Source organism: Eretmochelys imbricata, chromosome 1, assembly GCF_965152235.1.
Source record: "Eretmochelys imbricata isolate rEreImb1 chromosome 1, rEreImb1.hap1, whole genome shotgun sequence".
NCBI classification, from domain to species: Eukaryota; Metazoa; Chordata; order Testudines; family Cheloniidae; genus Eretmochelys; species Eretmochelys imbricata.
The window spans coordinates 32,610,473-32,634,122 of NC_135572.1; the positions used below are offsets into that span (position 1 = coordinate 32,610,473).

At 41.2% G+C, this 23,650-nt stretch overlaps 1 protein-coding gene across 1 annotated transcript in view; it reads left to right on the plus strand.

Annotated features, from left to right (window-relative positions):
- The window catches only part of CNTN5 (contactin 5), a 544,075-nt gene that overhangs the window by 321,489 nt on the left and 198,936 nt on the right, over positions 1 to 23,650 (plus strand). The window contains exon 7 of the mRNA XM_077805582.1: positions 7,504 to 7,606. Within this exon, the coding sequence (XP_077661708.1) occupies positions 7,504 to 7,606 (103 nt within the window). The remainder of the gene's footprint in view (positions 1 to 7,503; positions 7,607 to 23,650) is intronic.

The window sequence follows — 23,650 nt, forward strand, 5'->3', positions numbered from 1 at the left end:
AACCTCTATACTCCTATTCAAGATTCTCCTGTTTATGCATCCAAGATTAACATTAGCCCTTTTAGCCTCAGCATTGCAGTGTGAGCTTATGTTCAGCTAACTATCCATCATGTCCCCTAATCGTTTTCAGATTCATAGCTTCCCAGGATAGAGTCTCCCATCTTGTAAGTATGACCCACATTCTTTTTTCCTAGATGTATACATTTACATTTAGCCTATCACAGTTCATATTGTTTGCTTGTGCCTAGTTTACCAAGCAATCCAGATTGCTTTAAAAATTCAGCCCATCATGTATCATGTATTCAGCCCATAGGACTGAATTTGTACCAGTGAGCCATTGCCAGGAGAGGCATTGACTTCAGTGGGACAGCTCAGGTTATTAAAGATACACATATGCTTAAATAATTTTGTTGATTGGGGACTAGGATTTTAGATCATAAAGCTCTTGATCTGATGTAGGGGTGAAAGAAATCAATATTGGCCACAGCCGCTGTTTGATTATCCAAAAGTTGCTGCAAATTGAACCAGAACCCCAAATTGTGGACTTTCAACACAAATTTTGGACACACTCCGTCAATTAGAGGAGCATTCAGCAACTCCTTGACTTTCTTACCACAACCCACTGTCATCATCTCATTCTTCTCAGGACTGGGCTATCCCACTGTCTGATGTGGCTCACAACCATAAGTGCCTACTCAGGACAGAAGGTCAAAAACAGGGCAAGCACCCCAACCTCATGGTGAACTCTATAATTAGATTTCACCAAGCTAGTAACAAATATAAACTCCTGGATCAAAATAACAGTCTTACCATGGAGTCACATGCCAGAAAAAAACTGGATTTAGTGATAAATGGTCACTTACACCAAAAATCACACCACATTCAGGTTGCTTCCAGTCCCAGAAGAGAGTCACTTACCCCAAGTCAATCAGTGCCCTAGGTCTTACACCAAAGACAATAGGTTAAAGCAAGCAAACCTATACACACAAATGAGTTACCATCTAAATCCTAAGAGTGACAGAGTTGTAGTGATCTGTCAGTTCAAAGTATCTTTCAGGGAGGACCCAGGAGGCAGCCCCTGGAGATCTCTGGCTTTTGTTTGGTGTCTCTACACAGTCAGAGTCCAAACATGAATAAATGGAAAAATTTCCTGTGACTTTCCTGTATTTCCTTCATTCAGTTTCCAAGTCCACACAGGGCAAGCTTCCTTACATGTAGCATTTCCAATGTGTGATAGGGCCATGAACAAACCCTGTGTATTGTGATGTTCCTTGATGGCCCCTCTGATTTTGATAGTCCCTCTGGATAGGTAGGGGCACGAGTCCTAGGCCTGGATTCACAAGTTCAGAGCAAGCATTTTCAAAGTTATAAAGCAATGTTTTATTACATGTTTTCTTATAGCATGGAATAATGACATTACATGTGAGATTAATGCAGGCAGCAATTAACAAGCATTTCATAGAGTCTAAACAGTAAATACATTCTAAGACTAATACCTATTTTGAGCAAAACTAACATGCATCTTTCACATTTTCAACATCTTTCACATTTGGCTGACAGTGGTTAAACAACTTGTATTTCCACACTGCTTTTTATAAATATTTAAATACTAAGTTATAAACCAAAGAGCATTTTTTCTCCACTGTGCAGTTTTCAGCAAGATTAGTTTTCTCTGGAATTTGCATTACTAAAATCCTACTGATATTAGTTCAGAAGCCACCGTCCAGTCAGGCGACAAATGATACACTATTTGCCCTGAGTATTCTACTAAACAACTTGGGGACTTTAATGCACCTCAGAATAGACATTTCACATGCCCTTTCCAAGGGCCGTCAAAGGAAACATTTATTACTAAGGAAGAGGGCAAGGAGGTTCGAAGTGAAAATACTATTTTGGAAAAATACTGCAGAACAGCAGTGAATTTTCAGTGAGGTACATGGGGAATTGGCTATGCAGCTTACATTAACATCAATAGTAGTTAAATCCCACCCAATGCACTGAAAATTTCCTTTTTAGTGTGAGATGAAAATGTTTTGGGTGTAACGCTCAGATATGAATATCCCCAACACAGTCAGCCTCATTTCTACCAATATGTTTTACACTGTGTGAGCACTGCCAATATAAGCTTCTCTATATAGGGTTCCCCCATGCAAGTAAGTATTTAGGGACATTTAAAAACTCAGATTGGCTGAAAAATCTCTAAGTATTCATTTGTCATGAAAAGACAACGATGATTTTAGTCCGCCTTACGTCCCCGACCATCGATGTGATCGTGTGTAACAAACAGTGCGCCAACATCCCTGCCACGGATGAGAATAAATGTGTGATCCATTAGGTCATCATCTGTTTATTTTTAAAAGTCCCTAAGTGTAACAGACCATAATGGTATCTCTCTACTGTCGGTGCCCACGTGCTTCTAGGAGCCATTTGCTTTTCTGCTTTTAATGAGAATGTGAAATAGGCAAAACCACAGGAAATTAAAGGAATTTGGAAGTGAACAACTGTATCAGACATATGTAAGCAGGTGGCACCCCCCACCTTGCAGCTCCTGGAGTGTGTGTGTGTGAGAGAGAGAGAGAGAGAAAGAGAGAGGGAGAGAGTTTTATGGTTGTTATTATTTTAGGGAAACTCAGGAAGAGGGAACGTTTGGACCATGACCGGTGTGTATAGTTCAGCTTTTTCCCTAAATAACAACAAAATAAACCTCTGCCTAGTCTTCTCCAGGTTTGGCTGTTCCAAAGGTTCCTTCCTGCAGTTCCTCTCTCTCTGGATCGCTAGCTCTGTCTGTCGCAGGGCATGGCTGCAATCGCAGATGGAGCGCGCCGGGAGGCAGCCGCAGGGAAAGCGCTGCTGTGTGTAGCGAGTCACCAGAAAGTGTGCTTTGTTTGTAACTTTTCATCTCTCTTCTGCTCTTACTAGAAATCACTTAATCCTATGTTCTTTGTTAATAAACTTATTTTTTGGTTTTGCTACAGACCATATCAGTGCTGTCTATTAAAGGGATGTGTGAGTCCTCAGCTAAATGAACAGGTTGTTGGTGTGTACTGTCTCTTTAAAGGAGCAGTGAACTTAGTAAGGCTCTGTGAGTGCGACAGTCAGAAGGACTGGTTTTCAGAAAACTCAAGACTGGGAAGGTGCTGGTGCTAACCCGCCAGGAGTAACCAGGCTAGTGAATGCCAGGGTGTGGCTATTGTGCTATAAGCAGGCTGATGGCGCCAGGCTCTGAACCAAAGCTGCACAGCACAGAGGCACCCAAGGTAGCAGAGCAGGTGGGGACACAACCCCCAATTTGTCACCGTGCTCTCAACGGAGAAACTCTGTGAGACACAGAGGATGTCAGGAGAGATGAATGTTGATCCTCAGTCCTAAAAGGAGGGGGCTGGAATAAGCACAGGCCTGCTCAAACTAGAAGGAAAAGGGAAAGCTAAGTTTAGAATGAGTCTAAGTTTTGATTTTTTTAACCTGTATCTCTCTGCATGTTACATTTCTATAAATGTATCGTATCTATTTTTGAATACGCTGTGTTGAGCAACTGCATTTCATATTGGTCACAAGCTCCCAGAGAGTATGACTGGACCTAAATCCAGTTGGGCCAGCTGAGGGAAATATGATTGGTGACATGAGGTGTTGTAGCCTAGTGATCCAGGCTAACGTGGTATGAACCATGGATTGCAACTCTGGGAAAAGTGCAGACAGAGTCCTGTTACTTGGAAAGGATGCTCATGAAGAGACAGAAGGAATCATAGGTGCATCTTACTCCTGAACCATAATATTTGGGTCCTGTGTTCTCTGCAGTTTCCCTGTTATTCATTTCAGAATTTCAGTTTTTTCTGTATGTGCTATTAAATTTTTGATCCCTGCAATACCAAAGCCACACATACAGTGTAGATTTAAATTTCTGATTTGATAACTAGAGCTGTCTAGTTGACTTAGGAAACACTTAAACAAGTATCCAAAAAAGAGGCACGCTTATAAGTTTGAAAATGATTGACTTACACATTATATATGCAGTCTATATTTGTTAAACTTTCAAGTTTATTTTATCACCTTCCTACATTTATGATACAAATGAAATGAAACTGCAGATGAAAATGCAAATCCTGTCTAGATTGCTGTTGCTGAATCATAGTGACCAGAACAGAAATAGGAAAGAAAAACAAGCTGGAGGGAGGTACAGCAGTCACACAGAGCAATTGTACTATAACATAGAAAAACAAGGCCTTGATAAATTTGCCTTTGATGCTCAGACAAATCTAGCAGCCTCCCTGAATTCCAAGATCATAAATAATAAAAATGAAAAATATCCTTTTGAAATAGTAGACTTTCTTTACTTTTCCCAATCTCCTCTCACAAACAGTGTTAACCTGGTGGAGTGACAAAGGATAGCATAATACTTCTGCTTGCGTCTCCCTGTGAGTGCCTGCAATCAGGATGACCCATTGTTTTTATTACAATAACTGACATTAAGATGACATGGTACAAAATATTGACAGATCAGCATCTCCTTAGGACATGACCTGAATGTGTCAACACAAAATATCTGATACTTGCGTTTACAGAGGGCAGTTGCAATTAATGGGTGTTTGTTTGAGTGAAGGCTGAATTTGGGCCTCAGAATTTGACCAGTTGTATCTTCCAAACCAAAGGATTCCTAAGCACTGTACAAACTGAGAGACAATGATTATTTCATTCATTTTGAAAGTGCAGCCACTTCAGAAGTGAAACAAGGCAATTGTTTAATAGCATACAACAACAAATCAGCTTAGGACAGAAAGTGAAGAATCACAAATTCAGGAGCATTTTAGTTAGTTGGCATTTAATTGCCCCTCTTGGAATTTGGCCAGCACACTGGAATTAATGTTCATACTTTTGCAAAAACAGCACTGAATCTTTTATTATTGAAAGGGGTCAAGACCTTGGTTTTGCACTGATACAAAAGACAGTCTCTCTACAACAGCATAGTGCCTATAAAACTGTGCTGGGACAGGTTTCAGAGTAGCAGCCATGTTAGTCTGTATCCACAAAAAGAAAAGGAGTACTTGTGGCACCTTAGCGACTAACACATTTATTTGAGCATAAGCTTTCGTGGGCTAAAAGCCAATTCATCAGATGCATGCAATGGAAAATACAGTAGAAAGATATATATATATATACACAGAGAACATGACATTGATTCAGTACTTATTTAGAGACAAGAATGTATCAACATCACTTCCTGCAGTACCTAAATATTTATTAGCAGTTTCCCATTCAAGCACTGAGCTAACTCATAAGAATGGCAGGACATAAGAATGGCCATACTGGGTCAGACCAATGGTCCATCTATCCCAGTATCCTATCTTCTGATGGTGGCCAGTGCCAGATGCTTCAAAGGGAATGAACAGAACAGGGCATTTATCAAGTGATCCATCCCGTTTTCCATCCCCAGCTTCTGGCAGTCAGATGTTTAGGGACACCTGGATCATGGGGATGCATCCCTGACCATCTAGGCTAATAGCCATGAATTTATTTAAATCTCTTTTGAACCCAGTTATAGATCTGGCCTTCAGAACATTCCCTGGTAATGAATTCTGCAGGTTGACTCTGTGTTGTGTGAAGAAGTACTTCCTTATGTTTGTTTTAAACCTTCTGCTTATTAATTTCACTGGGTGACCCCCTGGTTCTTGTGTTATGTGAAGGGGTAAATAACACTTCCCTGTTCAGCCCTATTTAGCTTGTGAATTTTGAAAGGAGTACAGCATATGGGTGGTGTGGTTGTATATAAATATATTTTAGTGAAAAGCAATCCAGTGCTATTCATAAAGCAACATTATGGAATTAAGTTGTCTGGGTGTGGTGTATGCAAGAACAATTGATGCCACTAATGTATGTCTTTCTTTCAGTTAGATAGAAGATATACTTTCCTTGCTATTATTCACATATCAGAAGTCTTCAAGTATTCTAACTAACACTAGGCTCCCAAAATGAATTTAAATGCACATTTTCTAAAACAATTAGTAAAATCACATGTACTCTGCAGGGACATCAGGCCCCAGCACCTCTCCCTAACTCCGTACCACATGGATAGAGGAGACACAAAGCAGGACCTGCCAGAAATAGAGCCAGCCACTGGGAGCTGCAGGGACAATAGTCAATTACAGCAACAGAATAATGACCCAGCTGGAGCCCCTTGCCCTACACCCTGTGACATCAGTGACATCAGTAAAGGGCTTTTACCATTCAAACTCTAGGCATTATTTTCTCTCTGCAAATTGGTTGTTTGTTCCAACCACCTCTTGCCATTCTACCTCTCTCCCTCTCTCTCTCCCCTCTGCAAGGTTCACTCTCTCTGTCTTCCATGCTCTTCTCCTTTCTCTTCTCTCTGTATCTCCCATTCTTTCTCTCCCTCAATATCCCTCTTTTGTTTCCTTGTTTTGCCTCCCCCGGCTCCTATTACCCACTCTTGAATTCAGTGGGAATTTTTCCATGGGCTTTGGACCAGCCCCTTAGTCCTATTACTGCTGCATCTTTGATAACCACCTAAATTCCCTTTTTCCTCAATTTCCCCACGATCAAGAAACTTGTCCATGCCTTGAGCAATCCTAACATGGTTAGTGTAGCTTTCCCCTTTGGCCTCCCCATTTCTGAGCTATCTCCCTCCCCAACCCATATCTGCAATCTAACCAAACCACGACTGTTAAAGTCATACTCCTCGCCAGCCACTCTGTCACAACCTCAGTCTTTGAGTCATATCACATTAAAACTCCTCACCTCACTTTACATAATCTTTCTCCATTTACTGCTCTCATTTCCCATTCCTTAACTTCTCTCAATTCCTCTTGCAAGTCAAATTCTGCTGTCAGTTATACCTGGAGTAATTCCATCAATTCCAATATCTAGTTTATTAAGAGGCCCAGAATGTCTTTACTGTACTTCTTTAACAACACTGAGCACATTGTCAGCATTTAAATAAATAATGATAGCCATGCATCTGAAATTTTAGGAGGGCTTTGTGAGTTTGTACATTATTTTCGATGGGAAAGACACATGCTTTCACATCATTTGACTGCTTTCTTACAAATGTCAGTATGTCCTTGATATAAAAGGACATCTTATATTGTCTGGCTAAGAGGATATGTGCTAAGTTTTTGGTTGATTTATCCATTCTAACCACCCTGCATCACTAAATGGACAAAGCTCTTGTACACGAAATTTCCCAACCCTCCAGAATTGATTGTACATGGCAATCTTTTGAAATATAATTTGAACCCATATTTGAGGAAATAAATCTTTTCTTTTAAAAGTGCTGCTGTTTTAAGAGCACTGAAGATACCATCGAAAAGGGGATGAATAGGATTTGAGCAGAGCGAGTCAAACTAATGTAAGTTATTTCCCCCCACCACAGGCTTTATCGCTGTATAGCTATTAACAATCACGCCACAGTAGTTTTCACAATAAAGTCTCAGGTTTGGAAAGAAGCAGTGACATTCATTTTATTTTTAAAGACCATTTTTTATTTCCCAGGTGTGATGGGGGAATATGAGCCGAAAATTGAGGTCCATTTTCCTTACACAGTTACAGCTGCTAAGGGAACTACCGTTAAGATGGAGTGCTTTGCGCTGGGCAAGTAAGTACATATTCTTCCATAATTAGACACCATTGTTTATTAAAATGTGACACATCTAATTTTTGGTTCAGTTATTTTGCAGGGTTTCATTTTCACAGAAACTCCTTGGTGCATATACCAAGTTTTTATAAGACAGCTAAGTGGGAATTGACTAAGTAACCAATTATGAATTCCCTACCTAGCCATTCCAACAGACAATAATATATACAAGTTTAAAATGTGCTGGTTCGACATATAAAGTAGTTTTTTTAAATGAAAAGAAAAAAATTGTCATCTGTATTCTATTTACCACACATTTTTCCTCTGCTACTTTTCTCTGCTTGCTAGCACAAATCAGGATATATAATTCCAGTGGTGTTTGTTGTTGTTTTTTTGTTTTGTGTTGATTTTCCCCTGCAAAATCTTTTAATTGAAAAGAAAACAAGATTATTGTGTAGTTACCTGTTCCAACCTGGGACATAGATTCTAAATAGAAACAATAAAATAATGTTCCAAAAATATATGAGCCCAGGATTACTTTTGCATCCTCTAAACTAATAGTATCATCTACTTCTCTGTAAAACCGCTAATTCATGGTGATGTCAGTCATCTTAGTTATAACCGACCCGCTAGCACTGCCAAAGTTCTGGGTTTCGTATCTCACCTTGGCTAGAATTTTGTATGCAGGTGAGTAGACTGGTTAATGAGGAAATGAGGGTATTTAGTTTTTAAACATAACAAGACTTTGCAGTTTTATAGCTCCTTTAATCAAGAATAAGATTACCTCAGGGTACTTTTTTGATGATACAGGATGAGGTTCATAATGTTATTAAGGGGAATGCAGTTTTTGCCAGAAGTAAAGTGAGGCTGGGATAGTATATGATCAGACAGAGCAGAAAAGCACTGTATGACTCGGAGAAAGCATCTTCTCTTTCTCTCTCTCTCTGGATAGTGACATAAGCAGCTAGAGATGGATAGATATGGCAAAATGTTTGATAATTACACACTGATAAACTCACTGTGTGTGTGTGTGTGAGTACTTACGTTCATGCATGTGTACACCACTGGCTTCTACTGAATCGAATCAGAACTGCTTATCTGTGTGTTACAGCCTTTTTGCTCCATGTAGCATCACAGAAGAGACAATTCTCAGTTGTAATGAATGTCTAGATAATTCTTTATTCAGGCTGCTGAATGCCGGCTCTCCTTTCTGGCTTTCTAATTCATAAATCATTTAACCACATAGGGTGTCCTTTAATCCTGGCTAGGATTCAGCAATAATGAAAGGATTGCTAAATATACTGCACTGTACACTCCTACAGCTAAACCAAGATTCTCCTGTAGCTCAACTGGTAGGGCCTTAGCTTTTGGAATACAGCAGAACCTGAGTTACGAACATCTTGGGAATGGAGGTTTTTTGCAGCTCTGAAATGTTCGTAACTCTGAACAAAATGTTACGGTTGTTCTTTCAAAAGTTTACAACTGAATATTGACTTAATACATCTTTGAAACTTTACTATGCAGAAAAAACTGCTGCTTTTTAGCCACCTTAATGTAAATGAAAAAAAAGCACAGAAATAGTTTCCTTACCTTGTCAAATCTTTTTACTTTTAACTTTCCCTTTTTTTTAGTAGTTTACATTTAACACAGTACTATACTGCATTTGCTTTTTTTATTTTTTGTCTCTGCTGCTACCTGATTGCATACTTCCGATTCTACTGTACAATTATTATCCCATCTGATTCTATAAAGTTCTGAGCAGCCATCTTGTACCGCATAGCAATCATAAAATCCTAAGTGGCCATATTTGCTGAAGTGAGGTATTGAATTTATACTAACAGTTTTGAAGGAAACCAACATCTTTCAGATTTTGAATATATAATAGGGTTATCCAAGCCAAACCACAGCATATATACATGTTGATCTGGGAAGAATTTGGGCAATATATTTGTCTGGATTGCAGTACTAGCTGCACCTCTGTCCCCTTTGTGGTCTCTCTAAGTGCATCCGCTCAGGTGTCAGGCTTTGTGCTTTTCCCCCTCCTGGGGTGGAATTCCTCAGTTCTCCCACTCTTGGACTAGACCCTGGGCTACAGTACCCTGTGCATCAACCCTGCTTACCCAGCAAATACACTTGGGTTCAGCATCTGTGGTTCTTACCTTTGGCAGTCTGTGATCAGTGGTATGCATAGTGACCAGACAGTCTTCCTAAAACAAAAGTATTATTTTATTTACCATGGTAAAAACAAAACATTTAGCAAAAAAGGGTTTTAAAACAACAAACTGTCTACACTCATGTCTTACCTAAGGCGTACCATCCTCTGATGATCACTTAGGCAGGCCTAATTTCCTTCAGGCCCCCAGTGTGTGTCTCGGTCAACAACTGCCTCCCTCTCACTTGAGAGAATCCCTTTTTAACTGCCAGAGTCCTTTTCATCTTGTGTTCCAGGGTGTTTTCATGTCCAGCATTGTCTCTTAATAACCCTAAAGTATTTATCAAGCGGTGGTTTATCTTGAGACACTGTACTCCTTCTCCTTGTTTTTCTCTGACAACCCCCCTATTTCTAAACCAACATATTCACACAGTAAAATCCTGATAACATCTAATATTCATGAATTATTACAGAGCAGCTCCAATTCTATTGCAGTTTAGAAATATCTCCATTCATACCCATATTTCAGAGCAAGGTGTTGCATTTTGTTTTCTTTTCAGTAACTTTGTCAAATTTGTGCATAGTTACTCATCACAATACTTCACACTTTAGATAGATTGTCTTTTTAGAGCATTGTACACACCTTGACAAACTAAGCATTTACATTGGAATTGGTATCAGCTGGTTTGAGAAATCTTACCAAGCTGGAAAACTATTTTTCTGTTTTGTTTTGCTTAATCCTAGAGTAGGAAAGATATCTCATGGAGTGTCTTTCAGCTGGGATCTGTGTTCAACATGGGCCTAATTCTGTTGGTGCTGTGCAGCCTCCACTACCATTGAAATCAATTGTATTCAATGGATGTTGAAGGTGTTGATAAGTTTAGCCTCCATGTAGGTGAAAACAATGGTTTGGAGAGCAAATACTTTGGGATGAAGTATGCAGGGTAAGTAATTTGTTATATGTTTTATGCGATGGGCCTCAAGCAAGAGGGTGATCGGGTAGGGGAGTGGGGGATGCAACAGCTCTAGTGAGATTTCCTGAAACATTGAAACAGATGAGGAAGTATGCTGCTCTCCAGAGACCTGGTGGCTCCAGGTATTCTTGCATCTGTGGTACTAACTACCTTTCTGCTGTGTTGATAGTTGGCAACAGACTCCTGTAGTCTCTTGGCTACCTTAGAAACAATAACCATTATGTATTTTTTGAAAAATTGTTGCTGGAACCAAAATGTAGTTGCTGACTATCTCTGAGTCAATTGTCATCTTCTCAGCAAAGAGGATGCATACAAAGTGTAGTCTCTGACAATAGACACTGACAAAGAAGAAAAGCTTCTCTGAATACCTTTCATCCTGAATCCCAAGATTTAATAACCTCTCTCAAACAAGTCAGTGGGTGTTCAGGTAACCAGAAATAAGGCTGACAGCAGATGCTTTAATTACTCCACGTCCAAGTTGACATTTGGGGTTAACCTGTAACAACAACAAAAACCCTGCACCATCAAGCAGTTTAAGATTATCTAATAAATCACCCCCATCTGCTAATACAGTACTGTAAGGGGCAGATCTTTTTATTGTGCACATTCCTTATCATGCTTTCCCAGACATTAGCACACAATCAGATCAGTTGTGCTGAGACTGCTTTAGACCAGATATGGTATTATTACATGAATGACATTTCGGGCCTCATCTGACACCTGTAGGCAGAGGTGGGAGGTAAAAAGGCATCACATTGTCTATTACTTTTCATTTCTCCCATTTCTTATTCCTGGTAGTTTCAGCAAATCTTTTCTTGTTACACTCCATTGAATGCTCATTAGGGAACTGAGGCTGTAAGTAATTTTCTTCTGCTTTTTTGCATTCTTAGTGCAAATACAGAAACACTGGTTACTACCAGTCCCTAAACCAGTGTGCTCCTGTTTTTTCTCATGCTTTAGCTTAGCTGTCTCAAATAGTTGCTCTTCTGTTGCATTGTAACTGTGAGAATGACAAATATTCCTGAGAGATTTCCTGCGGTAGGCAATTGCCAAGTATTCCTGAAAGCCTGGTCTTTAGTTACAGAGTAATGATTTATTAATAGTGTTTATTTGGAACTGCCAGTCACTAAGGGCTGTTGGAATTTTTAAAAAAATGGAGCGGTGTTGCATTTATCAATCAAACTAAAATTGAATTACTTAATTGCTTGATTGACAGAAGGTCTCAGGAAAGGATTTAGTCCCTGGGCCAAGCAGTCAATAGGGGAAACTGCAGTGGGGACCTGGGACATGAGTAGCAATGCCAGTTACTGGTGGCCTTTCCTATAGTGAGGAATTATCCTATATGAGTACAAGAGAGAAATGACTCAACGTTTCCTGTTATTATTAATCATTTCTATTGTGTTGTGCCTAGAAGCTCTAATCACGGACCAGGACATCATTGTGCTAGGCCAGGGATTGGCAACCTGCAGCTCCCGAGCTGCATGCGGCTCTTTGGCTGCCCTCTTGTGGGCAGCTGTTTTTTGAGGGGGTGCAAGGTGCAGGCCTTACCCAGGAGGTGCTTACCACAGGTGGCTCCCGGCCAGCAGCTCAGCAGTGCTCTGGCCCCACGTCGCTCCCAGAAGCGGCTGGCTGCTGGTACGTCTCTGTGTGCCCTTCGGGGGGAGGAGGGCAGCGGGTCTCCCTGCACTGCCCGCACCTGCAAGCAGCGCCCCCGCAGCTCCCATTGGCTGGTTCCTGGCTAATGGGAGCTGTGAGGACGGTGCTGGGGGCTGGGGCAGCGCGCGGAGCTGCCTCCTCCCTGTCAGGGGCATGCAGAGATGTGCCAGCAGCCAGCCTCTTCTGGGACTGGTGCGGGGCCAGGGCAGGCAGGCAGACTGTTGTAAGCTCTTCCCGGCCAGAGCCTGAACCCCCCACACCCCAACCCCCTGCCCCAGGTCATAACCCCCTCCTGCATCTAAACTCCCTACCAGACCCCCAACCCCTTCCTGTACCCCAATCCCCTGACCCAGCCCAGAGCCCCCTCCTGTTTATATTCAAATTCAAGTGGCAGAAGTTGCATTACAAGTATTGGTAAGTAGTAATAACTTTAATATGTTCAATTATTATTAGTTGATAAATTCTAACTCTATAAGTAGCTTTGTGTGTGATGCGGCTCTCGAAATATTTTGGTCAAAGACAAAAACCAAAAGAACCCTGTTCTTCTTTGAAAGGTTGCTGACCCCTGTGCTAGGCACTGTACAAACAGAACCAAAGGCAGTCCCTGTCCTAAAGAGCTAAAAATCTATGTAAGATGACAGATGACAGGTGGATACAATAGTCAGGAAAAAAGGTTTTCATCTACCTGCTGCATGTTAATGAATATATTTTGCTTTAGTGTGTTTTTTCAACTTCTGCTGAGAATGATTCCCTTTTGTGAAACAAGTTGCATTTATTGCATGCATGACATCACATCTCCTTTACAGGACACCTTTGTGTTGTGATTACCTCCACATTTAATGAAAATACATCTGGTCCCTGATGTTTCTATAGTTATGTCATTTTAATTCTTCACTTCAGTTCTTTCACTGCTCTTTACACAATAGCTGATCAAAATTATCTGCTTGAAAAGGTTTTTTTCTGACTAACTATGGCCTTAAAAGAGAAAAAAATCCAGAACTTTTCACACACAAATTTTTCAACGTCTGCCAAATTTTCAATTTTATTCACTAGTTACCGTAACATTTTTGCTACATTTTTATAATTGATATGTGTGACGGGTTCGGTCACAGAGACTTCCTTGGGACTGTCACACGACGTGCTGAAATTACCTCTGAGCCCATTTTCCCTACCAGCTTGGGACTCCAGAACCATGCCTTGTTGAGCCAGACACACTAGCCTGCTGCAACCCAGACCCAGGGTCTGGTCCATGCCCCCAAAGTTGCCGACTTAACGGAAAACATCTCAGCATGTTATTTGTCTCCACCCAGGCATCCAGTTCCCAGTGGGATCCAAACCCCAAATAAATCCATTTTACTCTGTATAATGCTTATACAGGGTAAATTCATAAACTGTCCGCCCTCTATAACACTGATAGAGAGATATGCACAGCTGTTTGTTCCCCCAGGTATTAATCACTTACTTTGGGTTTATTAATAAACAAAAGTGATTTTATTAAGTATAAAAAGTAGGATTTAAATGGTTTCAAGTAATAACAGACAGAACAAAGTAAGTCACAAAGCAAAATAAAACAAAACATGCAAGTCTAAGCCTAATACATTAAGAAACTGATTACAAGTAATATCTCACCCTCAAAGATGTTCCAATAAGCTTCTTTTACAGAGTATATCTCTTCCTAGTCTGGGCCCAATTCCTTCCCCTGGTACAGTCTTTGTTCGATTCAGCAGACATCTCAGGTGGAAAGCAGGGTTTTTCCCCTTTGTCCTGCTCCACCCCCTTTTATAGCTTTGGCACGAGGCGGGAATGTTTTGTCTCTCTTCTAAATGGAAAAGTACCAGATTTAAGATGGATTTCATTATCAGGTGACATGGTCACATGTCATAGAATCATAGAAGGTTAGGGTTGGAAGGGACCTCAGGAGGTCATCTACTTCAACCCCCTGCTTGAAGCAGGACCAATCCCCAATTTTTGCCCCAGATCCCTAAATGGCCCCCTCGAGGATTGAACTCACAACCCTGGGTTTAGCAGGCCAGTGCTCAAACCACTGAGCTATCCCTCGCCCCATGTCACTGTAAGACCCCTAGTCTCCATTCTTCCTGGGTTGGTCCACACATACACAGAAAGGTTACAGGTAAATAAACCATTTACAACCAATTGTCCTAGTCAACAGGAGCCATAAAGATTGTAAACCACCGTTAATGGCCCACACGCTGCATAATTACAATAGGACCTCAGAGTTATACTTCATATTTTTAGCTTCAGATGCAAGAATGATGCATGTATATGAATAGGTGGAATATATTCAGTAGGTTATAACCTTTATGATACCTTACAAGAGACCTTTTGCATAAAGCATATTCCAGTTACATCATATTCACACTCATAAGCATATTTCCATAAAACATATAGAGTGCAAAGTCACGATATGTTAATTAAAATCATGTTCAAAATTGTTATTGAACATTTTCATTTGCTTAAAACACAAACATTAATAAAAAAATGGGTCCAATTCAAGCTTTGAAAAAGGAACACTTTGAAATTTCTGTAAAACAGAGTTATTGTTTTTCAACCAGAACTAAGTTTACACTTCCTTTTAGGAAGCACAGTTTTCATACCCTGCATAAATATAAATATCTATTGTTGTGATCAAAGTCAAGTCAATTTCTGGCACTAACCTTGCTTTTACCCGGTTATCACTTATAGTACAATAATCCAATCTGTCCCTCCCTCTCTCTAACTAGTCCATCTGTTGACTATTTAAATTGACATGAATTAATTTTATTATGTAGATCTGCAACACAATGGTCAATGGTTTTATTTTGTGCTTCGTTTGTTGTAAAGAAAATGTACCTTTCCCAAGTGACAGATTTGTGTATGGATCTCAGAATTCGTGACATTTTTGAATGGCTCTGTCTTTCCGTTCACAGTCTTCACAGAATTACTCTGGTCCTGCCACTTATAGTAGGATTTCATCTTCTACATTTTTTCTTCAGTAGCATTGGCTTACAGGAATATTTCAAATTAACAAGTTCCTCTAGTTCTTTGCCCTCATACTTTTTCAAACTGAAGGACTCGGTTGGACTTTATTTTATTCCATTTTTATCAAAGATTTTATTGGATATCACATAGTAGGAGTGTAACAACCAGATGTGCTGGTCTTTATATCCTAGCCCTAGACACATGATCTGGATGAAGATTACATGAAGAGGGCTTCCAGTGGCTGCTGTCACAGAGAGCATCCCCATGTTTGGCATTTTCTGACGTTGTAGTATATCTATTTTGTAAATGTGAGTTCAGTGCTATGATTTTAACACAAGGCTTGAAAGCAGTAGATAGAAGAAGTGAGTTTTTAGAAAGTGCCTTGAGGAGAGCAAGGTTGATGGCACAAATATTGACAGAGAACTAGGTTTACCCAAGCTGATATATACAGAGAAGTAAGTTACACCCTTCTATATAGAATCATAGAATCACAGGATTGGAAGGGACCTCGAGAGGTCATCTAGTCCAGTCCCCTGCACTCATGGCAAGACTAAGTATCATCTAGACCATCTAGGTGTTTGTCTAACCTACTCTTAAAAATCTCCAATGATGGAGATTCCACAACCTCCCTAGGCAATTTATTCCAATGCTTAACCACCCTGACAGTTAGGAAGTTTTTCCTAATATCCAACTTAAACCCTCCTTGCCACAGTTTAAGCCCACTACTTCTTGTCCTATCCTCAGAGGTTAAGGAGAACAGTTTTTTTCCCTCCTCCTTGTAACGACCATTTATGTACTTGAAAACTGCTAGGATGTCCCCTCTCGGTTTTCTCTTTTTCAGACTAAACAAACCCAGTTTTTTTTCAATCTTCCCTCATGGGTCATGTTTTCTAGACCTTTAATCATTTTTGTTGCTCTTCTCTGGACTATCTCCAGTTTGTCGACATCTTTCCTGAAATGTGGTGCCCAGAACTGGACACAATACTCCAGTTGAGGCCTAATCAGCGCAGAGTAGACCAGAAGAATTACTTCCAGTGTCTTGCTTATAACACTCCTGCTAATACATCCCAGAATGATGTTTGCTTTTTTTTGCAACGGTATTACACTGTTGACTCATATTTATCTTGTGGTTTAATATGACCGCCAGATCCCTTTCTGCAGTACTCCTTCCGAGGCAGTCATTTCCCATTTTGTATGTGTGCAACTGCTTGTTCCTTCCTAAGTGGAGTACTTTGCATTTGTCCATATTGAATTTCATCCTGTTTACTTCAGACCATTTCTCCAGTTTGTCCAGATCATTTAGAATTTTAATCCTATCCTCCAAAGCACTTGCAACCCCTCCCAGCTTGGTATCATCTGCAAACTTTATAAGTGTACTCTCTATGCCATTATCTAAATCATTGATGAAGAGTGCAGGGGACTGGACTAGATGACCTCTCGAGGTCCCTTCCAGTTCTATGATTCTATGATATGGAACAGAACTGGACCCAGAACTGATCCCTGCGGGACCCCACTCATTATACCCTTCCAGCATGACTGTGAACCACTGATAACTACTCTCTGGGAATGGTTTTCCATCCAGTTATGCACCCACCTTATAGTAGCTCCACATTGGTTGCATTTCCGTAGTTTGTTTATGAGAAGGTCATGTGAGACAGTATCAAAAGCTTTACTAAAGTATACTGCTTCCCCCCTATCCACAAGGCTTGTTACACGGTCAAAGAAAGCTATCGGATTGGTTTGACATGATTTGTTCTTGACATATGCATGCTAACTGTTACTTATCACCTTATTATCTTCTAGATGTTTGCAAATTGATGGCTTGATTATTTGCTTCATTATCTTTCCAGGTGCAGAAGTTAAGCTGACTGGTCTGTGATTCCCTCGGTTGTCCTTATTTCCCTTTTTATAGAGTGGCCCTTTATTTGCCCTTTTCCAGGCTTCTGGAACTTTCCCGTCTTCCATGACTTTTCAAAGATAATCACTAATGGGTCAGATATCTCCCCAGTCAGCTCCTTGGATGCATTTCATCAGGCCCTGGTGACTTGAAGACATTTAACTTGTCTTAGTAATTTTTAACTTGTTCTTTCCCTATTTTAGCCTCTGATCCTACCTCATTTTCACTTACATTCACTATGTTAGATTCCAATCACCACCAACCTTCTTGGTGAAAACAGAAACAAAGAAGTCATTAAGCACCTCTGCCATTTCCACATTTTCTGTTATTGTTTCCCATCCCCATTGAAGAATATTTTCTTTTTACCCTTTATGTCTCTAGCTAGTTTGATCTCATTTCTAATTTTGCCCCTACATATTTGTGTTATTTGGTTATATTCATCCTTTGTAATTTGACCTAGTTTCCACTTTTTGTAGGACTCCTTTTTTATTTTTAGATCATTGAAGATCTCCTGGTTAAGCCAGGGTGGTCTCTTGCCATAATTCCTCTCTTTCCTACGCAGTGGGGTAGTTTGCTCTTTTGCCCTTAATAATGTCTCTTTGAAAAACTGCCAACTGTCTTCAATTGTTTTTCCCCTTAGACTTGCTTCCCATGGGATCTTACCTATCAGCTCACTGAGTTTGCTAAAGTCTGCCTTCTTGAAATCCATTGTCTTTATTTTGCTGTTCTCCCTCCTACCATTCCTTAGAATCATGGACTCTACCATTTCTATCACTTCCACCCAAGCTGCCTTCTACTTTCAAAGTATCAACCAGTTCCTCCCTATCTGTCAAAATCAAATCTAGAACAGCCTCTCCCTGAGTAGCTTTCTCCACTTTTTTAAATAAAAATTGTCTCCACTACATTTCATGAACTTGCTGGATAGTCTGTGCCCTGCTGTGTTATTTTCCCAACAGATGTCTGAGTAGTTGAAGTCCCCCATCACCACCAAGTCCTGTTCTTTGGATGATTATACTTGTTTTAAAAAAGCCTCATCCACCTCTTCTTGGTTAGGGGATCTGTAGTAGACCCCTACCATGAGCATGGACCCTGTCCCCCTTAGGGAGAAGTGTGTCAAAGAAGTACAAGTGGCAGTGCTATCTGCCTTCACTCATAGTTCTTTCTGCAGGGGAGCAAAGTGAATTGACTGCTCTGTTTCCAGTTCCAAAGATCGCCACTATCCCCCTTCTCCTGCATGCTTGATATGCTGAAAAGTGAAGCACCTACTCACCATCTATGAGCCACAGACTCCAATCTAAATTCTAAATGTTAGGTGATATGGCTCTGCGGTGATTTGAAACCTTTACAACACAGGTGGGTTTTTTTAATTGTGATTATTCATAGCCTCCCCCAATCCATATAATTAGAGATATGCAAAGCTTTTCCAGACAGTTTGGGAAGCAAGATTGTCATTTGCATATGCTCTCAAAGATGCACAAGTAACCCTTGATGCAATCCCCTTCCCTGTAGCATGGGCGTTGTTTATCACAGGTGGTTGATTCCTGGGGAGGATTACTTGCAGGAGGCGGGTTTTTATTTTGTAAGTCTGGCATTTTGAGCTTGCGCTCCCTCTCTCCATGCTTTCAGTCATCCAAATCCAACAGTCTCTGATCTGCAGCTCCTTTTGCTGCCTGTTTCTCTGCACCTGCTGCCTGCTCTCTCTTGTAGGCATTCTTCTCGTTCTTTTTCCAATTTCATCATCTCCAGTCTGGCCCACACCAGCTGAATGACTGCCTCACTGAGGACTGTGCCAGACTGGAACCCTCTCACTGGGCATGTTGCAGTCATACCTGCACTCCCTACAGCACCATTCCTTCCCGAGGGATCTGGCTGCTCTACATGTAATTTATCTGGTTCCATGAGCATAAACACCATTTCCTCGACATTTTTCCCTGCAGCTGCTAATGCACAACCAGTGCACAGCTGCTCAAATTGTAGCTTAGTCAGTTTGGAATATGTTTCTTTTGTTAGTTCATTTTGCACTGTCTTTTGTTCTATTTCCTTCTCCTGAAATAAACAGTAAATAACAAAATGTAACTATTTTCTTTCCTGTTTCCAACCCTATTACTTTTAAATCTTTAGGTTATATGTATCAGTATACTTTGTAAGTGCCTTGAGCATGAATTTTGGTTAGCTCATAAACTGGGTGCACATCCTGCTGCTTACAACACTTTGACACTTTTCTGAGTTAACTGAGGAGTGAATCTGTACCACCTGCTCACAGCAGGAGAGAGCCTTATCTATGCCCACCAGTGGAAATCCTCCCTAACTACCAGCTGCTGGCAACACAAGTACTCTGCTCCATGCTTCACAAGCAGCACTCATTCCCAGTGCAATCTAGCAATTTACACACCCCACTTTGTTATGTTTTAGTGCCCAGTCCCTTATTTCTGGACACCCTCAGCATTCCGCAATCCACTGCTTCCATGGAGACAGGGCACTCCACTTCACTGGTTTCACCTCCATTCAACACTCTCTTGAGTATAAATGTGTCTATAGGGAAACCAAATTGAAGTTTATTTAACAGAGCTTGAGATAAAGATTCAAATAAAAGCAAGTAAAATGAGTTGGAGACAAAAGATTACAGGTAAAAGAAAAACACAGAACACAACCTGTAGGCTCTAATTATTAACAAGTTACTTTCCTGTCTAAGTAGGTATTCCTTACCCAATGGTCAGTCCTTACTGAATTTGTCCAGACCAGAAAACTGGGTTCCACCTGTCATGAGATATTTTCATTGGTAGAGTATCTCCTCCATAATGGATAATGTCTTACGCCTTTTCTTCTTCTCTTATATAGTTACAGACTAATGTCTCTTAGCCCAGGGGGTTCCCTATTCAGGACTTTCCTTGGGGTTCTTTTGTCTTTGGAAATTCTTAAACCTGCATCTGGTCCAGACAGTAAACACTGGCTTGGTCTGGCTCCATGGCTGCCCATTGTTCTCAGTGTTGATTGATTCAGGTCTGAGATTCCCCGACCCTGGGTGAAAGTTTTACTTACAACAGTTTTGGAACACAATAGCCTACATGTTACGTAACTCTAAAATTGTTTCTCATACCAACATCTCACAATAAACACAACAACCAACTAGTTCTTAGCTTTTGGCAGAGATCACACACAATTTACCCCCTTTGGTAAAATATTGAGAAAATGGTCAGATGCAGGGGCAAATATACCCATCAAGGCGTGCCTGTGTCACAGCGGTCCCAAAGCTGGGAATGGTGACAAAGAATTGCTTTGATAGGGAAAAGTTTTATGCATCCTTTTTTTTTCACTGCAGTTGGTTTCATACCATACAGATCAGCAGATAGAGAATTCAGTCAATAGGAACCAAAGAGAATAGTGCTGACAGCTAAATTATTTTCCATCCAGTATATTTGTTTCTCTATATTGGTGGGTGATTGTATTAGATTAGAGCTACGTCTGCACGTCAGTAACAGCTATGCAGTATTTCAATATTCTTTGTAAAGGATATAGTCTTTGGTATAGGACATTTTATTGATACAAGTAGTGTCAGGGCTCTGATTATTTGTGTGAAATATTCTTAGTTAACAGTGAGAATAGAATAGAGATTTTGACTACCTTTTAGTATTGAGTTATGATGAGGCTATTATGATAGCAGTATCATTCATACCTATGCAGTTAATGTTGCTTTAGTAATTCCGTCATAAATTCTATGTTTGAGATTTATAGTTCAGTTATAAAAATTCATTCCATCTGTAATTTGGCCTGAAAGATTTCAGCTGCACAGTCCATTTTTAAATCATGTTTTCTAAATGAGATAAAATAAAAATAAAATATTTTTAACTCACACAAGAGAATGGATTTTAGCAATTAATAGTCCACAGCATGATCCAAAATGTTCATAGTATTTTGAAATTCAGAATTCTTTGGTTTGATTCTGATTAGCAAAACAACTTCTGATTGTAAACCTAGACAGTAATTAGAAAAGAAAATTCCATATCCCAACCAGGTCCCTTACAGTTCATGACTGAGATCAGTTTCACTTTCTCTGCTTCTTGCATGTTGAGCAAGGTAATGTGTGCATGTCTAGGGGTAAAAGCTGAAGAGTGTACGTAGGGGTGCAGTGGGAAGAGGAGTAGCAGAAAGTCGAGAAACCCTCCAACCAACTACAATAGGAAGTGCTCCCGCCCATCTGTCACGGAGTGTGGGGTGCTTTCAAAGCTGGGTGCTTTGAAGGACTCTGCATTCCCTGCTTCTGCCATGGGAGCAGGCAATACAGCTACCCATCAGTCCTAGCTGAGGAATATGGGGGCACATGTGGTGGTCACCTCTCCATAAAGCAGCTCCCTCTTTCTTACATCCTCTTCATCTCTGGAGTCAACCAGTCCCCCCTGGAAGATCAGGGAGCTATTTTCCTCTGCCACCTTTGGTAAGAAGAAGTGAGGAGGGGCACAACCACTAAAAAGCGAGGAGAGGGTGAAGTAACCAGGAGATGGTGAGGTTCAGACCATGTAGTCTCCCCAGGAATAATTCCATTTGTCAGGAACTACAGGATGGAGATGTGTGGCGGTTAGACGGGGATGTGGAGCTGGATTGGGATTTAGGGTCAGAGAGAGAGAGAGAGAGAGAGAGAGGTGATGGATGACAGGATTGGAATAGAAGGTATTGAGAGGAGCTGGGGATCTGTCTGGAGATTTGAAGGGCACAGATCAAAAGGAGCAAGAAGGGTTTGGGAGATACCGGGTTAGTCACATTATATCTCAAGCCCAGCTACGAGATGGGCCACTCATCTAATTCAAAATCTGCATTTGGCAAACAACGTAACTGGCGCGAGAGTGGGATCAGCTTCCAGAAAGGAGGAAAATGTGAGATATTCAGGGAGTTCATCCCTGCTCCAGCTTTCCCTGAGGGTTTGTGATGGGGTGTTCACCCAACACTCTCCTCAGAGGGGTTAATGGAGGCCAGATGGGCCAATTAATCTTTTAGGCTATAAAATGGGAGAATTAAGGCTGTTAGGGTAAACTCATCTGTGCGGGAATAGGCGGGGCTCCTGTAAAGCCAGGAAGCTCATAGCACAAAGCGTTTCTGCGGTCAGTCCCTGGAAAAAGGGAGGTATGTTTGAGGCTACAGAGGCAAATAGCCTACAGTTACTCCCGGGGAGGAGGGAGTTGTGAGGATGGCAAACTCAGAGAGGTGGGGAGAGCTAAAGGTAAGGAAATGGTTCAGGTAAAGACAGTAAGGTCCAGGAGGGAACATACCTTGGCTGCTGACTAGAATGTCCCTGAGCTGGAACCTAGAGTAGAGGGTAGGCCTGGGTTCCCCTACTAACCACTGCAGAAATGGCACCATAGGGGCAATGAATGGGAAGAATGCCAGAGACTGCTAGTGAGAAGAGATTTTGATACCCCAGGAGGGTATAGTGACCTGGCTGGAGGACCAAGTCACAGAGAAGGAACACCTGGAATCGCAGAGATTGAGAGAGAGAGTGGCAGGAGGGTGTGAAGTCAGCAGCAGAAGGGGTTCCAGACCCGGAAGGAGTTAATCCCAGAGTGGCAGGCACCCACTAGTGGAGAATGAACCCCGTGACAGGGGTCCACAGGGTTGTCTTTCATTCCCTTCTCTTCCCCCACCGCACCTCATTTCTGCGTAATCTCATATGTAGACACAAACTCAACTACCATCTCTATACTGATGACTCACAGATCTACCCTCTACTGCAGATCTTTCTTCTTCTGTCCATACTAAAACTCGGCCTGTATCTCTGATATCTCCTCATGGATGTCCAGCTCAACTTGGCTGAGCCAGAGCTTTTAATCTTTCCCTCCAAGTCCACCCCCTTCCCACTTTCTTTCTGGATCACTGTGGATAACCCCAGCATGTTGGCTATCACTCATCTTGCCTATAAGTTGGGTGTCATCTTAGACTTGGAGCACTGTGTAGACCCTCACATCCAGGCTATGTCTAAATCTTGCAGATTCTTTCAGCCTTTCCTATCTCTCCACGCAGCTAAAACTTTTGGCCAGGCTCTTTTCATCTTGCATCTTGATTACTGCAACATAATTTTCTCTGGCTTTGATAAATACAATCTTGCCCCACTCAGATCCATTCAGAATGCAGCTGCAAAGCTCATTTTCCTGGCCTGTTACTTTGACCATGTCACTCCTCTCTTTGCATTTCTCCACTAGCTTCCCATTCTCTGTTGTATCAGACATAAGTAACTTGTCTTCACTTGCAAGGCCATGCACGGCATATCCTCACCCTACCTATCATCTCCCATTCACAACGGAAATGTTGACTCCCACCTCCAATTGGCCCACGTGGTCAGTCTCCTCCGGGCCCACTCTGCCCCAGGTCCTGCCCCCACCCTCCCCCTTCTCCCAAGTCCCCACTCCCGCCCCACCTCT